The 17946-nt window shown below is 30.2% G+C and overlaps 1 protein-coding gene across 1 annotated transcript; it reads left to right on the top strand.

The window, feature by feature from the left end:
- Positions 1-6465: 6465 nt before the first annotated feature.
- Positions 6466-11316, top strand: Bma-daf-38 (Uncharacterized protein; the record flags this gene model as incomplete). Its single annotated transcript, XM_043074013.1, has 9 exons — positions 6466-6579; positions 7481-7660; positions 8245-8454; positions 8632-8769; positions 8913-9045; positions 10407-10472; positions 10775-10916; positions 10999-11029; positions 11212-11316. The coding sequence occupies 9 exons, from the start codon at positions 6466-6468 to the stop codon at positions 11314-11316; spliced, it is 1119 nt and encodes a 372-aa protein (XP_042929947.1).
- Positions 11317-17946: the final 6630 nt, after the last annotated feature.

The raw sequence follows: 17946 nt of genomic DNA on the forward strand, positions 1-17946 counted from the left end.
AAATTCCGTCCTTTATTACTCTAAAATAGATCAAATTTAACTTTTCCGATGTCATAGTTGGTCACTTTTTTAGCGTGCATTTTTCCATTTTAACGATACACGAAATTTCATCTGCTTACTGTCTTGATGAATTGCAATAGTTTTTAAACCTATTTCATAACATTTCTAAATAGATTATTCTTACAATCAGATATTGTTAGTATTCATATCGAAAGTTTAAGAAAAGTTATTGATAGTTACTAGTTATTGATAGTGCATTAGATGAAGCTCAGTCTAGGAATCATTTTTGAAAAACATCTGGTGAAAAATAGTCCTTTTTAAAGCCCTGGAATATAAACAGAACAAAAACAAAAACAGCACCAATGTGAGTAGAGTAGAACCGAAAGTTTCTGTTGATAACGAAAAAATAACAATTGGTTTGCATTGTCAATGCTTCCAAATTTAGCCTTTGAAAACATCAGATTTGATATGTTCACATTTGTTATTAAAAATGAGAGTTGGAAATGAAAAAACAGGTAGCAATTATTATTACTAAAGCACATAAAATGATCTACCACAAATTCAGAAAATGTCTCCAGTTGATTTTACAATTCAACTGGCAAGTAGAACAGAAGTGAAGGACAATAACTGGTTGTTGGATTCGTAAAGTTTTCCAAAAATATTAGTTTATCCAGTTTTGGACCAAATTTTACCAGACTGCACACATATATCTATATGCTGATGTTTTCCACCGTCTGTAATCATATCTTGGGCAGGTTGTGCAACTATTTTTTTACAGTAAACCATTCCATTTTATTTTTAAATCTATTAGCGTCATCAAAATTTCATTTTCGACTAAATTTAAAATGCAATTTAACCTCTCTCCCTGATTTACACATTACACTCAAGTCACTTCCTCAATTTTCATACCGTTTGCTCGCCTTTTAAATCTTCGTTACTGCTTGTCACTGTACTCAATAAATGAACTGCGATACAACTTTGGCAAATAACTTTTCTGTCATGTTCTCAATCAGTTTTTGAAGGAAAAAGCGGAAATTTGGCACTTCCACGCTCATACATCATGTGTTTGAATTCCTCATTTTTCACTTCACAAATTTAGATTTGATTAACTGATATCTTTCAGACTGTTTCAATGTATCTCCCTGAAATACTTTCCAATGTTGTCTCTTAAACAACTATGTTTGTTTAAATTCCAAAAGTTTATTTTCACATAATGTGAAGAAAATGATATGACTACAAACTTAAACAAACACTAAGCGAGCATTATTTCATCGTTAACCCACCAACAACTTTAATTCCTTCTGAGCAAAATAAAAGCTTAATCTTAATAAAAAGCTGAAATTTTTTCCAAAAATTAATTTTCGATTGTGTGCATTTTTTGTAAAGTTAGCAAATTTAAATTACGTTCCTGAGTTTACAATCTTCTGATAATAAACGTAAAATTAAGGTATAAGTTTGGGATTTGTTCATAATTTTTTTATTTTTCTGGAAAAAAAATTGAAGCTAACTGCAAATGCACAAATTTCTTTTCATCAATAATTTATATACATAAAATTAGAATATCTCCTGTTTATGCACTTGTCTCAAATATTCTCTTTTTCTCACTTCCGTTATTTTTCAATAAGTAAAAAAATAGTTAAAGTGGCTGTGTAAGTGAAAGTTATGTTAATTGGTAAAAAATCACGATGTAACTCATGATACGATGTAAAGTTATCACATTAAATTTAAATAACTTTTTTGAGTTTATAATCTTTCAGGTAACAAATGCAATCTTCAAATAATTTCGTTAAAAAATGTAAATTTAAAAAAAAAAAAAAAAGAATTTTTGCACTAAAAAAATTTTTATAAAGTAAAACACATTAGGAAAAATACGATAAACATGTTGTCGCATATGTTTATTTTGTAAATTGTAAATTCACTAACTAATAAAGTGAATTAATGACTTTGACTTTTAACTTTTAATATCCATACATGACTGCTTTTACCTATTTATTAACTTAAAGAATTATTTTAAGAAAACATTCTGAAATCAAATTTTCAATTTTTGTTGGTTTCTGAAAACATATTTATCTTTTATATTTATTAATTTAGTGCATGAGTGGTTCATTTGTGCACAATTCCTAAGCAAGTTAAACATTAGATTTGTTTCGTCGTTATGCCTTATAAAGAAGAATCAATTTGCTCTGCGATGATTTTGAATATAATTTGATTTTCTATTATGAAACGCAATGATTTTTAATACATCACATGCTCATAAAGTTGAATGAATCATCATTAATGAAGGCTTATAATAATAGCTAATATTAAAAATAGAACTTACCAATACTTTCTAAACTGCGTTGAGCAAAATGAAAAATGAAGTAATATGAGCTCATTTTTCCTATTTCTTCACTTTTTACTCCTTCTAGTGTTGAAGTATTCGTAATTAATTTTAGAAACTTTGCGGAAATAAAAAGCGAATTTATTTTTCATATATGACACTACTAATACTGTTGGGCAGAAAAAGCGAAAAAATGCATTTGTTGCCTAGCATGATTAATCTTGCAAATAATCCTCATTGATCCTTTTACTTCCAAGTATCAAAGTAATGCTTGGTCAGGTATAAAGTTATTATACATCAATGAATTTAGGATGAGATCTTGCAAATCCATAAATTTTTCATTTCCAAGTGAAGAGCGTGATCAAATCCTTGGTATAGTCATATTTTTAGTAAAATGTGACAACGCGAAACTACGTCAACGTATTCTTGCTAAATGAAATACTTGAAGTATAAGGACCTGAATATCTAGTCTTTTTTCTTTGCTTTTTTTAAATTAAATACGAAGTAAAATGAGTTAAAACAATCGTTTTTTCGGCCTTATATAAAACTTCAACAATTAAATGTAATCACAAAAACAGGAATAAATTTTCTATGAAAATCTATGTGAAAAGCAACATATTTTCCAGCGTACGCAGCAATCATCTTAACAAAATCCTTTAATTCATTTATTTTCAAGTACATATTTATACAATATAAATCCATATAGTCGTAAAAAGAGCACCGTTCAATCTAAAAAATCTAAATGGCAGAAGCGTAATATCAGGTATAGAATTAATTTTTTTATCGCTAATTTATAAAAACGAACGAATTCGTATATCCATGGCATGAAAGGAAGAATGTTATGAAAATATGAAAAGCCTATAGACTAATTTCTTGGCAAATTTGTCCTTAATTTTCTTTCGTTTTTTCTTTGAAAAAAGCTGGGCTATGAATGATGTTGTACAATAGTTAATCTTAATATCACCATTTTTCTATCCATAACGAATTTAACCATTTTTAAAATACTTTCAGCTAACTATTTGTAATCATTTTCTGTTTTTATGCAAGAAGGTTTGAATTTTTAATTCCACAGCTGCTCTTTAAAATTTTTCCATATTTTTTAAACAATTATTGTAACAACGAACAACGAAGAAAAAATTATCGAGACTAATTTGAGTCAGAAGAAGCTAAAAATGAAAGTGGGAGTAAATAGTGACAAATAAGAAGCCTGGTGCTTTAGAGCCTCATCCTATATTATCGAAACTCTCTCCAGTTTCTTCTAAGTTTTAAAATTTGAAAAACTTCGTTTTTCATTTTTCTTTTCTGAATTATTTATTCGTATATTCAGTAATTATACGTTCATTTAAAGCATACAAATTTAATCAAATCACTACATAAATCGTCATGCATTGATTTAACAAAACTTTTTCCTGTTAATTGTTTACGACAATTTTCAAGTTAGTGTCATCAATTCAAAATTTTATGGTTGGAGTTTTGTAGAAAAATTGTCATAATTTATATTCAAACCTTCATATTATTCAGGCTGAAATATTCACCTTATAAGATTTTTTTGCTGTAAATTATTGAAGCTTTGCATTCTAATTAACTTCGTGTTCTCAAATTTAAAAAACGCGACAAAAAGTTACTGACATGAATATATCACTGGAGATGAAATGCTTTACATGGATTTGAAAACTTAGCATAATATGTTTTAGTTTTATGTTTCAACAAATACGAAGACATTTGATGCTGTTGAATAAACCTAAAATTTTAGTAGTTGGAATCATTGCTAACTGTAATGAAGAAGTCGAAAAAGTAATTGTAGAACTGTTATATTAATAATCGTTATAATTTATATGTTTTTTAGTCTTACCATATGTCGTTTTTCTATAAATTTGCTTTAAATGGATTGCTTCACTCTCTGTTAATAATTATCAACTGTCGTTTTTGAACTACTTATTTCTTATTTTTCAGCTTTACAATCTTTTTCCGATTCAGTTCATTTCAGAAAAAAGTTACTATTATTTGCAAAAAATTGGATAGTATAATTTCGACCAGACAGATTTAAAAGCATGCAATAAGCTGCGCATAAAATTATACGTTTTTGAAATGATTTGAATGATAAATAGAATGCAATTTTGATTACTAAAAGAATTGAAGCATTTAATTAAAAGGCTTTAAATACAAACGCTGATGGTTGTCGTCACTTCTTCCTAATTTGAGAATATTGAAAATGCTACATTACAGAATGTAACACTCAATTTTCTGTTTTATTTCACTTGCATCTTAATACATCATCGCATAATAGCATGAAAATTTTTTAAGAGCACTCAAGATAATTAAGTATACCATGTTCGGAAAAGCACCTGGTCGAATCATTGATTCTTTGAAGTATTGAACTATTAAACATCACATCAAGCAAATATCACATTATGCAGCTCTTGATCTAGCACTAATTCAATAAGGAAGTTTTCTGTGACAATTTATTCATTTCTTCTCAATTTTAAGAGCGTAGAGAGAGCAATATAAATCGACTGCCCATTTATTTTTGAACAATATGTTCATAAGAATTACTGTTGAATTTTCACTTATTAATTTACTAATAATTATGTTATGCAAACAAAACAATCTAGTGTGATATAAAATCCAAGAAAGCTTAAAATTGGAAAGAGTGCTGCGCTGACCAATGAAATATCATTTTCCCCAATTTGTTTCTACATTCTAGGCTTTCATTAGTTTCCAGGAAAGGAGAATATTTGTAGGTCGCAGTTCCAACAAGAAAATAAGTCGGTTTAATACTGATCCTTACAGAAAATCATTCTGAAATACTCAGCTTTCATTTATCCATTATCTGAGAAATACTGAAGAATTTGTTTAATAATAAAAGATGACGATAAACGAACACTGATTATAAATTGTCCTGTTTAATCTATTTTATAAAAGTCGACTTGAACAAAAAAAATTTTTTTTTGTTATTTAAATCAATCAATCTTGATGCTATTAATAACGTTGCTTTTTTATACGAATAACGATTTATGTCGTAAAAACTGGTAATAATATTTATGAGTTTTTTGGGTTAGCGGTAAAAATTTTCGCACTATTTATTACAATGTGAAATCTCTCACAGTTGGTCTCGAGAGATAAATCAATCTTTTATAGCAATGCTATTCTCAAAGAGTTCACTCCATCTATTGTGTTATGTAAATTTACTATCTCTTGTTCTATTAATTTGATGGATATCGTCAAACTTTTACGTCAGAAACGTTTCTTTTTCCATCTCTCTTTTTGTCTATTTCCTTCGAATTTTTTTTTAACTTAAGCTTGTTGCAACTATAAACATATGTGATGAATAGCTTTTCGTCTTCTGATATTTTATGTAATAAATCGATAGTCAGTAGAAGGAAATCTTTCTCAACCTTTGAAATGTTGCTACATGACTAGAATGCAAAATATCATTGCTGATTTGTATTTATTTAAAATAATGATGATATAGATTAATTCCGTAATAAGCTTTAAATTGGGAGCAAATTTCTTCTTAGTTCGCTTTATTACATAAAATGGAGCTGTTCGAAGAGTAATTGATTATAGGCAGCATAGTACGTACTGTTGCTAGTAAGTTTTTTGAGAAGTTACACTACATATTTGCGAAATTGATAGAAAGGAACTTTCGAAAGATTGCATTAGACAAGCGTCAAAATAGGATGATAGTAGATGAGCAACAAAGCCAATGAGTTCAATGTTTAAGCAAAAACCAATTGACAAAAGTTCATTCTGCTGTTACACAACTGTTCAGCACGTCTCAATACAACCAATGAACTACAAGTCAGTACTTGCTGTCACTTGACCTTTGTGCTAATCCCAAAGTCTTTTCCAATAATGTATGTGAATTTTCGTATCTCACAGTTCGGTTACCTTTACGTTCTTCCACTTTCTATCTTACAATACAAATGCGTTCTAAACTCAATAATTGTGAGCAAAAAACAGGCCTAGATCATTAGAAAATATTCATAACTTTGATTTTTTTGTTCTTAATCGTAATGTTTATAGTCGTTCATTCTGTCTTTAGGAATCATTATCAATTTTTTAAGCTGATGTCTAATTTAATTTAAGCATGGCTTGGGTTTTTTATTTTATTTTTCTGATTTTATTGCACACTTTTTTAGATGATGATTGACAATGACCGGCCACCTGAACCCATTGCAAGTGATTACGTTGAACTAGGAACGCTGCTCATTTTGTTTATTATTGGTGGACCGTTAAATCTTGCGGCACATACTCAGGTAAATGCATTTATTTCACAAAAATCATTTTGAAGCTTCAAAATTTTCATTAAGAATTAAAAATGCAAATAAAATTTTGTGGCAATTTCAATTCATGTGCTATGCAAAATTGTAGTACAGGAAAAAAAAGCATTAATTATCTCTGATATCACATACTTTTGCATATTTTTCTGATTTTTAGAATGAAGGATGGCTTCATTTCTGCAGGTATAGGAGTGGTTCCTAGCATCTGTAATTCCTGATTTTGATAATATAAGGAATAACCAAGGTCAGGAATGACAGATTTTGGAGAAAAAGTTGTCTCACATATGCTTGAAATAAACCAGTCTTGACTATTGTAAAATTTTTAAATTTATGATAAATTTGGCTACATCATTATTGCCGAAAAACGAATAGCTTTCCAATCATTCATATAATTTCTTATTCTTTGTCGGTCGTAGGTCATCTTGATTTTGACCTTTACTAAGTAAGAGGATTCATTATGTCATAAAAAATATTTGAGAGAGTTAACTCAGGAAGTTTTACTTAAATAAAATTATTTGTCATAAAATCACAAAAAAATCAGAGGCATTGAAGAAAACATAACAGTCAAGGCAACGTCCAACAACAACAATATTGTTTCATTCCCGTACTGACATTTTAGGAATCCTGAACCGAAAACTGGATAATATGACCTCATCTCAATAGTGTCCTAATTCTAAAGGGAGCTACCTACATTTAAATCAAAGAACTCAACAATGTTGAAGGCTGCAAAAGTTTTTTTGAAGACTGAAAAAATCAGCAGCGAAATTTTTTTATCCCTTGATACATCAAAAAAAAAATCTTCGCAAATTGTTACAACATCATGTCTTCCACCCCAATGTCAAAACATTAAAAAGCAAAAATTTTAACAAGATTTCAGATCACAGAGCGACCATCGGCTACACGTCTTGATATCTTAAAACGACATTTGAATTATTCTGATTTATTAGTACTGTTCATATATGTACCATCACGAGTCTGTTGGCTACTGACGTATGACTGGCGAGGTGGAAATTCTTTATGTAAAATTATCAAATTCCTTCATACATTTTCTTTTCAGGTGAAAATTTCAAAATTTATAGGAAAATTTGTTGCCTTTAAAAAATTAATCAAAGCTCGGATGTGTCAGTCCACTTAGTTACAGAAATGATGTTTAAGTAATATTTATATTATAGGATTTTGTCTAAAGTGAATTACTGTGTGGCTTTCAATCACTTTATTTATATTTTTCTGTTTAACAGAAAAATCATTGGAAGCAGTTTTAATGTCTTGATGATTTTTTTTTGCTGATGAATTTTTCTTTTTTTAAATTAGGCAACAAAATATCTATCTTCCTGAAGGATTTTTATAAATTCTAATAAAGTATAAAAAGCAAAGAAGAATTGTGGCAATAATTTTAGATATCCATTCTGCTTTCCGAAATTAGTAAAAAGAGCAGTGCATGACTTTACTTCTGTCCAGACGGTGCTAACCTCGGAAAGTAGAATTGACGTCAATAGTTTTTCAATATAAAATTTCATCAGTTTACAGCTGGAGATTTTTCGTCTAAAGTTTGGCGCTAAAAATAATCAGTAATTAAAATCGTCATCGATAGATGCCAATCTTCTTGAAATCACTATATTATGATTAAAAATCTGAGTTCAGGTATCATCAAATGTGATTGTTTGTATAGCAATTGATCGACTATTATCAGTAATGTCATCACAACATCATTCATCCGAAAAAGCCCAGCGAAGGACTCGAGCCATGCTTATGGTAGCATGGATTGCTGCTGCTATTATTAGCACACCACAGTTTGTTGTATGGAAAACATTTCTTGCATTTGAGGAGCTTAACTGGAGTCAGTGTATGCAGGTAAATATTGCTTTAACATGTGACTTCAAAAATTTTGAGAATTTTTGAAAATCTGTTTCATTGATGGTAGGTATGAAATATTATTTTCGTAATTGTATATCTATTTTAGTTGTATTTAAATTTTCATTTTTCCCTTTTGATTGCTTCGCTTTAGATTCTGAATGAATTTAACTACAGATCTGGGAAATAATTCGCGTTGAACAAACTATGCAAAATCGTAGTGTCGGGATATCGCGTCAACTGATGGAACAAGAAAACATTTATGTTGTTGTTCATATGATGCTGATTTTTTGGGTTCCAGCAACTACTGTTCTGGTTTGTTTCTTTGTTTCTTTCAACTACATCTTTCTATCCTTTGTCCAACAGTAAATTCTTGAATAAAAGGAGATACTAAATCAATAAATGTATGATATTAGGTAAATTTTTCTTGTAGTAAAGTGAACTGCAATGTTTTGCAGTTGTGTTATCTAATTGTATCCTGTTGGGTTTACCTAAATTCACGGCCCAAAACAAAGACCGTGATGTACTCGCGTAATGCTATCGGTTACAAAGGCAGCAGACGGTGCATAAGGAGCCAACAGAAATCTTCTGGTATGTGGAAAATTTCAGATTTCAGATGTAGTTAAGATCACTGATCACTGGAAAAATGTAACCAACTGTAAACCTAAGTGACTTGTCCAAATATAACCAAACGAATATGAAACGAAAGGATAACAAGAGAAGACCTCTGTTTTGAATTAGCTCTATTTACTCAATTTTGGATTCTCCTTTAAAACAGATTGTACAGTATTCATTACTAATACTACCACTGATAATAATAATAATAAATCATTAAATAACAAATAGTAGCAACTTATCCTTTGTTTGGCTAAAAAGTTATTTATGCTACCACAACAGATATTACCCAAAATTTTTGGAACAGATTGTTTCGGAAATCCACTACTTGTTTTCGCCAGAAATTTTGGCCTAATAAAAAGTGCTAATAGTGTTTGTAGTTGGAGTCGGAAATTTTGGCTTAGAAAGGCAGAAATTCTTAGGCGGTTCGTAATGAGCTCATTATTCCGACGTCTCCACTTTTCTTTCTGGTATGGTTCGGGCATGGAGATATACTGAAGCATTCAGATAAGCACAATTTTTTTCTTTTTTTTTAAAAAAAATGCTTTTTATCCACGACTTCTGCGTAAATGTATGTGTGTAATTTTTGTGAGCAAACTGGAACCATTTTTATTTTGAAACTTCCTTTTTGTATTTGGAAGGCTTTTCCTTCAGGCTCTTAGATCTTTTTTTGTTTCTGTTGACCTTATAAGAGCTCAAGTCATAAAACTGAAAATATGCGAGAAACATATAAAGTATGAGTCACTAAACTTAAAGTAATCGAATTAATAAGCGTGAGAACAGCTCATACCACCGAATGTAAATATCTAGAAAGGAAATACATCTTTCATTTAATTATTACTCAAAATAAACGAAAAAAAAAACCATTAACAAGATGTTCCTTCTCATTAGCCTGTACGTCTGATACGTACAAGCGTATTATTGATCATTATTATTTGAAGGGATGAAGCGCACATAGAGAAGTAACGCGCTATGTGAAATAGAAAATAAAGAAAGGGTCATGGTGATGGATAGCTGTCGAAATGAGGCGAGGGGTGGATTATTGCTACTCATAGATTGTCTAAGGTTGAAGTCCATCTACGCCTCAAGTTTTTAAGGAATACCCATCAAGCATATCTTGGCTTGTAACCGGGACTAAAAGAAATATATTTGTTTATAGACTAAAAATAAATGAACAATCCATAAAGTAATTTAATAACTATAAAATTGTTTGCGATCAAAATATGGGCCGGGTTTTGTTATTCAAATTGGATTTGAAATCAAACGTGATCATCCTAATGGCAACAGTCATTCTGTAATTCATAACATAACGCAATAAAAATACTTACGATCTGCAGGTTGGAAAGCTATAAAACCGACGCCAAAGAACGGAAAGAATGAAAACACATCGTTGCCATTAAGACGTACGTTTTTCTCAGTCACTGCTTTATCATTTTTTACAGAGATGTTTCATGAAATTAAAAAAATGTTGATTGACCCAAGAAGAGAAACGGTCATTCAACTGCACTAAATCGCAGTGATCGTTGTTTTGTCGTTCATAGCAGCGCATCTCCCTGCTGATGCTGTGGTTGCATGCTAGATGCAGTCCTATATGAGGATTTTGAATGATATATGAAGCCGATCACTGGAATCATTCTGTTTAATTTATCCATTGACTAGTCATTCTTGACTAGTTTATACTTTCATACTCTCAGTGTAGTTTTAGCGAATCTGCGCATCGTTATTAGTGAAAATGGTCAGGCAGCCAGGAGGCAACCGATAACGAAACAAGAGAAAACCAATAGTGCCGAATGCGGCTCAGATGGTTACGTTATCAACTATCGGTCGTACAACACTAAAATTATACGGTGAGTTTATTGTTAAGTATATTTCCCAACTTACAGTCTTTAAATTATATAGCTTTATTTAATTAACATATGAAAGTTTCAGGAGTCGAGCGATTCGAGTAAGTTTTCAACTGGTGGCTGCTTATATAATATGTTGGTTACCCTACAATGGGCTTAGTTTGTATCATTTTATGGACCCTCAAGGATTTTTTGAGGCGCATGCTAATAAGGCAAGTTTTTTTTTTTTAGAATATTTTGGACCAAAACACAGTCAAAAAATTTATATGAAAATATGTTAATTAAAATGATCTTCCAGGTCTATTGTTTGCATAGCATTATGGTTTTCAATGCAGTAATCAATCCATATCTTTATGGACCATTTGGGAATTTCTTATCACCGAGACGGACTGATACAAACTAATGTACTTCATTCATTTATGAATCTAAAACTTTTGTTATAGCCGTGTTCCCTTTATAACAAAAAGTTTGATAACATTCTGGTCATAATGAGAAGATCGTCTCAAAAAAAGCTTTTTCAAATGTTTGTGACGGTGAAATCGACGTTTCGTGCACAAGTTCCTTTAAACCAAGTTTAAAAAAAAAATGAGCTAGCGGCGTCGCATAGAGCTCTCAAGAAGTTTGTCTATAGTCACGTAGATGCGAATAGACTAATTTACTAGTAATATTTATTACTAGTAAAAGTATTGCAGTTTATAAAGACCTGAATTTATATATGGATTTCCTGAAGAAAGTTGAATTCAATTAGAAACTATTAGAACTGGTAGGAAGGGATGACGCAAACGAATAAGTGAAGTGCAATTGATCTTATAGCTTAAGGTTCCAAATTTCATTCCCGTATTAATGCGCACTTGGAATATATGCAGATAAAAGCACAGTATGCGTCTTTTTCACAACTGATGGAACTTGAAATAAATTCAATATGAGATGTAAGCAGTCGTTACGTTATTACACTCAAGATAAGATTACTGTTATTAATGTGCATTCAATAAAACATCCGTTTGAGAATTGTATAATGGTTTATTTTGTCCGATATATCTTTCGAAAGAAGGTGACTTTAAAAAGGCACAGCAATCCTTAGTATTGGGCTTGGAGTCGAAAGATATTCACGAGAATGAGCTAGCTGTTAAGCTTATGATTTGACTAAATTGAGAGACATTTCTTACAATTATACAATCAATTATTCTATTTCATTTATTTAACTCAAATTTGAAGATATTATGTGAAATGATTTATTCAATATAATTTGATCCGTTAGATAAAATTCAATGATATAAATCTCAATCATGGATAATTAAAGCATGTCGAATTTTGCAGAATATGTTCGAATTTTTAGGGAGAACTACGCAGCAACAACCGTGAAGATATGAATGAGCTAAGTTGCAACTAATCCGACTACCCCTTCCTCTTAACATCTCCACATGGCACCAGTCGGATTTTGAACATGGTTATCTTAAGGTCACTATAGAAGCTCGTTGATATTCAAATCGTATTACCTAAACTAACAGTCTTTCTGTAGTTGGCTTGCAGAATCGTACGTTGGTTATGAGATATAATCTGCACATTTTACTTCTGCTTTTTTCTCATGCCATTCTCATTTACGTCGTTTCCATGCTATTAGCATATAAGTTGATTGGTCGTGGTAGATCGTATTGTGGATATAGATCATTGTTTCAGAAATTGAAACAACGACTCTTTTTTCTGTTTCTTTTTTTTAGAACATATTTAGAACAAATCTTTTTTACAAGTTTTCTTTTGCAATATTTCTTTAGTTAATGAACTCTGTTGGTTATTTTGGCATCTTCAATAAATAAGTCTATAATATCCATATCAAGCATGAATACCGTTGCTATGCTTATTTCTCATATAAAACGTTGGTTATTTTAAATGTATAAAAAATTTTCTTGTTTGGAATGTACAATTAGAAATTTGACAATAAGAAATTCAATTATTGCAACTCATATCTCACAACAGTTGTAAAAGTGCTAAATGCTAGTAGAGTTGATAAACTAACGGATAACTGCTGATCTTTGAGATATTCTTCCTACTGTTAAAGTTTAAAGGTTCATCATTTCATGAGTTTGACTCAAATAATTCTCATGTGCAATTACCCCTTTTAACTAAAAATAAATATAATCATAATATATCATGTTGATGTGGTTTTAACTTGATTTGGTAAGAATTTGAAATGAGACAGTGTAGAGAATCAGTTTTACAGCAAAAAAAAAGAAAAAAAAAAAAAATGAGCATTCTTGCTTTTGCTTTGTTTAATTTATTGAGATGAGATGGATAATAATGGCAGTGGTGATGACTAGTAATCATATGTAAATTCCATTTGCAGTAAAATATGCCTGTCGCTTGCATCGAGAACCATATCGATATGAATTACAAATATATTATTGATGCATCCCACTGCTGTTGCTTTATTTTGATCCGAAATAAATTCGTAATAAGAATGACAGGGATGACTTTGCTAATTCTGTTCTTTATTTTTTGATGTTGGGGTCGAAGATTTTGGTTTCTAATGTAGCTTTAAAATAAAGATTTACTTAGTTGGTGGTATTCAAGTAAATGTTATTCAAATTAGTTTTCATGTTTCATTGTGTCTAGAACAATTTAAAGTTCATATCATTTTGAATGTTTGAAGGATGATTCTTCAACTTATACTCGATAATAGTTAACAAAAGGAATTGATTTAGAGATGGACTCAATTTTTCTTTATCCCATTAATTCAAAGTTTTGGTTTTGCAAAAAAAAAAAAAAGAATACTTTTGTATTTTTACGAGTTTATTTAACAATCGAGGAAGACCGACTATGCTTAATTGAATCAGAGAAATTCGGAAAAGTTCCGATGTAATCCCTCAACGATAATGTCATGCTGTTAATTGCTGCAGACATTTGTTTTATTAGCGATTTTCAACTTTTTAATTGTATAATAAATCAGTTTTTTTTGGAGGAAATAGAATAATATTTTCTTTTTATCGTTGTTTGAATAAAATGAATGTCTGCAGCAATCAACAAGGTTGCTTCAGTATTTAAGTGGAAATGATGAACAGAACTGACTGAAATGAAATGATGGAGTGAACGCTGCAGATGAAAATGAACGATGCATAGCTCTCATATTTTTGATCATTAAAATGATGGGAATGTTTCCCATATAGATTTGTTCAAACTATGTCAAATTTCCATTTCAAGAGAAATATTCAAATATTTATTATTCAAATTAATTAAATAATTTATTTAGGCAATTATAATTCAGATTACTTGATTTTTGGACCGTTTTTTGAAATCATAAAAGTATATTCGATTCTTTAACTATGATTTAAAACTGAATTTTTTTTGACTTTGATAAATTTTAAAAAGCAGATTACGATTTAAGGAAAACTATTGATATTTTCTGTTCGTACCAGTATCCCCTTTCTTTTCCGACGATAAGCTAATTTTTGGAAAAAATTTAGGAATTTGAGGGTGTTGTTAGTTTCAGGAAACTTTGTATTCCTAGGTAATCACATTTTCAGTCAACACATGATCCTGCCTAACGCGAAAAGATCTTAGCGAACTTTCTCCAATTTATAGTCTTTATCTAAAAACGCCACAACACTTTGAGAAGAAATTTGTACATCCAAACAGACCGGTCAAGAGAAGATAAGAGATGAAAAAGAAAAATAGAAGTTTGCACATTAATTTCATATCCAAAGCATTTCCTTTCAATGAGTTTTTTCTCTATGTAACATAAAAATTCTTTTGCAGTCACTCCTTAATATAATTATCTTTCATATAAAACTTGATATAACAACCATTTTTTGGTATAATTCTTGCATATTATTAATTACCAATATGTTCATTTCTAAAAGAGATTAAAATTTTTTTTGAAATAACTCCTGATATTCTGTGGTTGAAGAAACGGTATGATTCCGGATGATGCATCTGTTGACTTGTTGATAGTTTGAAAGAAGTAGTTATTTAGAAGAATGAACGTTGTGATAAATACTGTTACAATTCCTAACATGTTCATTTGTAAGGAATAATTCCCTGCAAGGAAACAGGATGAATTAGATTATTCCGTCTTTTTCGCTCGACATGCAAAGCAAGCATTCATTTTGAGAATTTCTTGCCATCCTTTGTCATACAATTATTCATCGGCTTATTTATTTATTTATACACTTAGCGATTTGCTTATTCATTTATTCATATATATGAAATGAAAATTGAGAATAAAATATGTGCAATATTTGTCTAATGATAACATGTGAAGTTCAATGGCTAATTAAATGTTATGATATATTGCAATGATAATTGTATGATTTATATACCTGGATGAAAGCTAATCACATGCCAGCTCTTATTTTTATAGATTTATTGCATAAAAGTTTCAATGAGGATACAATTGATCATAGTAAGTTCTTACTATCGTTATTGTAGTTATTATTAAATATAGAACTTCATATACCTTCATCAGACTACAATGTATTAGATATTTGATCTGAAAAGCATGAAAGCAATTCCTTATCTTATCACATAGTATCATCTTTAAGATTGATCCTTTTTTACAGAAAAGTGAAATTGAGGAATTGCTTTAAAAGAAGCATGTGACTAGTATGTGTGACTCAGATATAATCATTATATTAAAAGGTTTCTAAACATTCAACAACCCAAGCACTTTTGTTATTTATTACTTCCGTAAGTCCATGACGAGGAAGTGGTAGTGGAGTAAAACCATGGCTTTCCTTCACTGTTGTGAAGAATTTCCTTTCCCCCTATTCGTTAGCGGTATTTTAGCATACATTTCTACATTTCTTGCATCTTGTCTTTTTGTTTCATTTTTCAATCAAATTCCTTTCATGTCATTGCAAATTATTTCCTATAACATCTTTCAAACACTGTTAAATTTATTCACTCATTAGTTAGCGTTTGTTAAACCGAATAAAAATATCAAAATTACTGCAGATACAAATTGGTAGAAGACCATACAGTTCATATTTACAACTTTGTGGTTCATGACATTTAGCTTTCTTTTTACCTCAATTATTACCCCAGAAATTTGGGCTTAATAGAAAGTGCTAATAATATTTATAGTTGAAGTCAAAAATTTTGGCCTAGAAAGGCAGAAATCCTTACCCGATTTATTTCACATCCAACAGATTCATTGTCAGATGATGATTTCCACAACTCCTTTTATTTTATATCATGTAAACTGCATTGTTTCTCTTTATGAGCAAAATGTTATAAATTCGTTCATCTCTCAATTAACAAAACTTTAAACTAATGATCGTTTTTGCAGCTATAGAAGCCTTATGACTTCTGAAACTGTCGATGTTGCCTGACGTATCACATGCCAAACACGGATTAGAACTCTAGTATTTCTATTAATATGCCGACTAAAAAGTATAACGCACAAATTACAGTAGCGAAATTTACTGTCAGCTCAGATTCCTTGATAAAACTGATGATTTTAATTACTAACTAGCACAGAACTCCTACTTGAAGATGAAACGGTTGAAATCATAGTTCATTAGGAATGGCAAATTAATTATAAATTTAAAAATCTACACGTGCCTATTTATTGCGAATGGGACCGTTGAAACAACAACAACATTTATTATTATGAAAAGTTGTTTCAAATTTTAGAGTGTTCTGGAATTCTCGAAATTTGCTTACTTTCTTTCCATAGGGAATTCTGTGTTTTTCGCAAACATGGAAATTTAGTTCCGCTTTGAAATTTAAAATCAAAATTTAAATCATTTTAAAAATGAGTCTGAATTTTAATTTTATATTTTTCCATGGAAAAGCTTTCATTACGAAACTGAGATAAATTTTGCTTGATAAAATTAAGGACCACCCACTTGCACTTTCTTATTTCTCGGTCGCAGCTAAAAGCAGGCATGAAATCCGTATTTAATCAAGCCAAATGAGAAACCACACTTTAAAATCGTCCCATTGTCGTTTATATCAACATTGAACAATCGAAGCACAAAAGAATGCAGTTATTTTCTTCTTTTTTCTGCATATACCTTCATGAGAGCTCAAATTGGACTGCACATACCAATTATTCAATTTACATCAAATTAAACAAAAGTTGGTGAAATGCCAAATGGTCATCCAAAATTGGAATTCGAAAAAGTTCGATGAAAATCCCTGTATAATGCGAAAATCGTGCTTTGCTGAGAAATTTTTCATTGAGATGTTGAAAAACAAATGTCATTAACTTCTAAATGATAGTATAAGAGGTATTCTAAAATTCTATCACTTCCAGTAAAACTAGAATGATTAAAATGATAACAGATTTTTTTATACTCTAATCAGTAATTAGCAGAATAATTTTTTTAAAAAGCAATCAGAATGTATGTGTATATAGCGAAGGGAAGGAATATAGATGAGAAAATTTTTATGTTATTCTAATAAAAAATTTCTTTCCTCGCAGTACATCGCACCAAGCGTTTCCTGTAGATCATATTTGTCGTTTTGTAATGTGCAATGAATAATACTGGATACCTTGATTACTTCATGACTATTTTTTATATTCTGATTTCAACACTCAGCGCAATTTTTCTTGTAACAATGCACTTCTGCACTACCTTCCGTAAATGACAACAATTATGTAGTGGTGACTTATCGACAATTCGGTCATCAAGTATGTTGACAACCCTCACTTCACATGTTATGGAACATGATATATACCAATTTAGTATGTATCAAATTCTCAACTGATATTATATGACATCCTTTTTATGAAGTCAACTATTTTCTTCAAATTAACTTAAAGTTTGCTTTCCCTGGAATTTGAAAAATGTTTCAGTTTGAAAAAAATTTGAAATTTTTAAGTGACATTTGCACAATAATGCTTTTATAAAAGTATGTCGAAATGGATTGTTGAAACTTTCTTTTATCTTTGTGCTTCACTGATTCATTTCTAAATTCATTCCCTTGTCTTCTGCTGTGAAATAGGAACTTACAATTTTTTTCTTTTTGTCATTTCTGTTACTGTCGTTGTTTCAGAACAATAACAATAACAAAAATATTAGTTATTCGAAAT

Source organism: Brugia malayi (assembly GCF_000002995.4).
Source record: "Brugia malayi strain FR3 genome assembly, contig: Bm_v4_ChrX_scaffold_001, whole genome shotgun sequence".
NCBI lineage: Eukaryota > Metazoa > Nematoda > Chromadorea > Rhabditida > Onchocercidae > Brugia > Brugia malayi.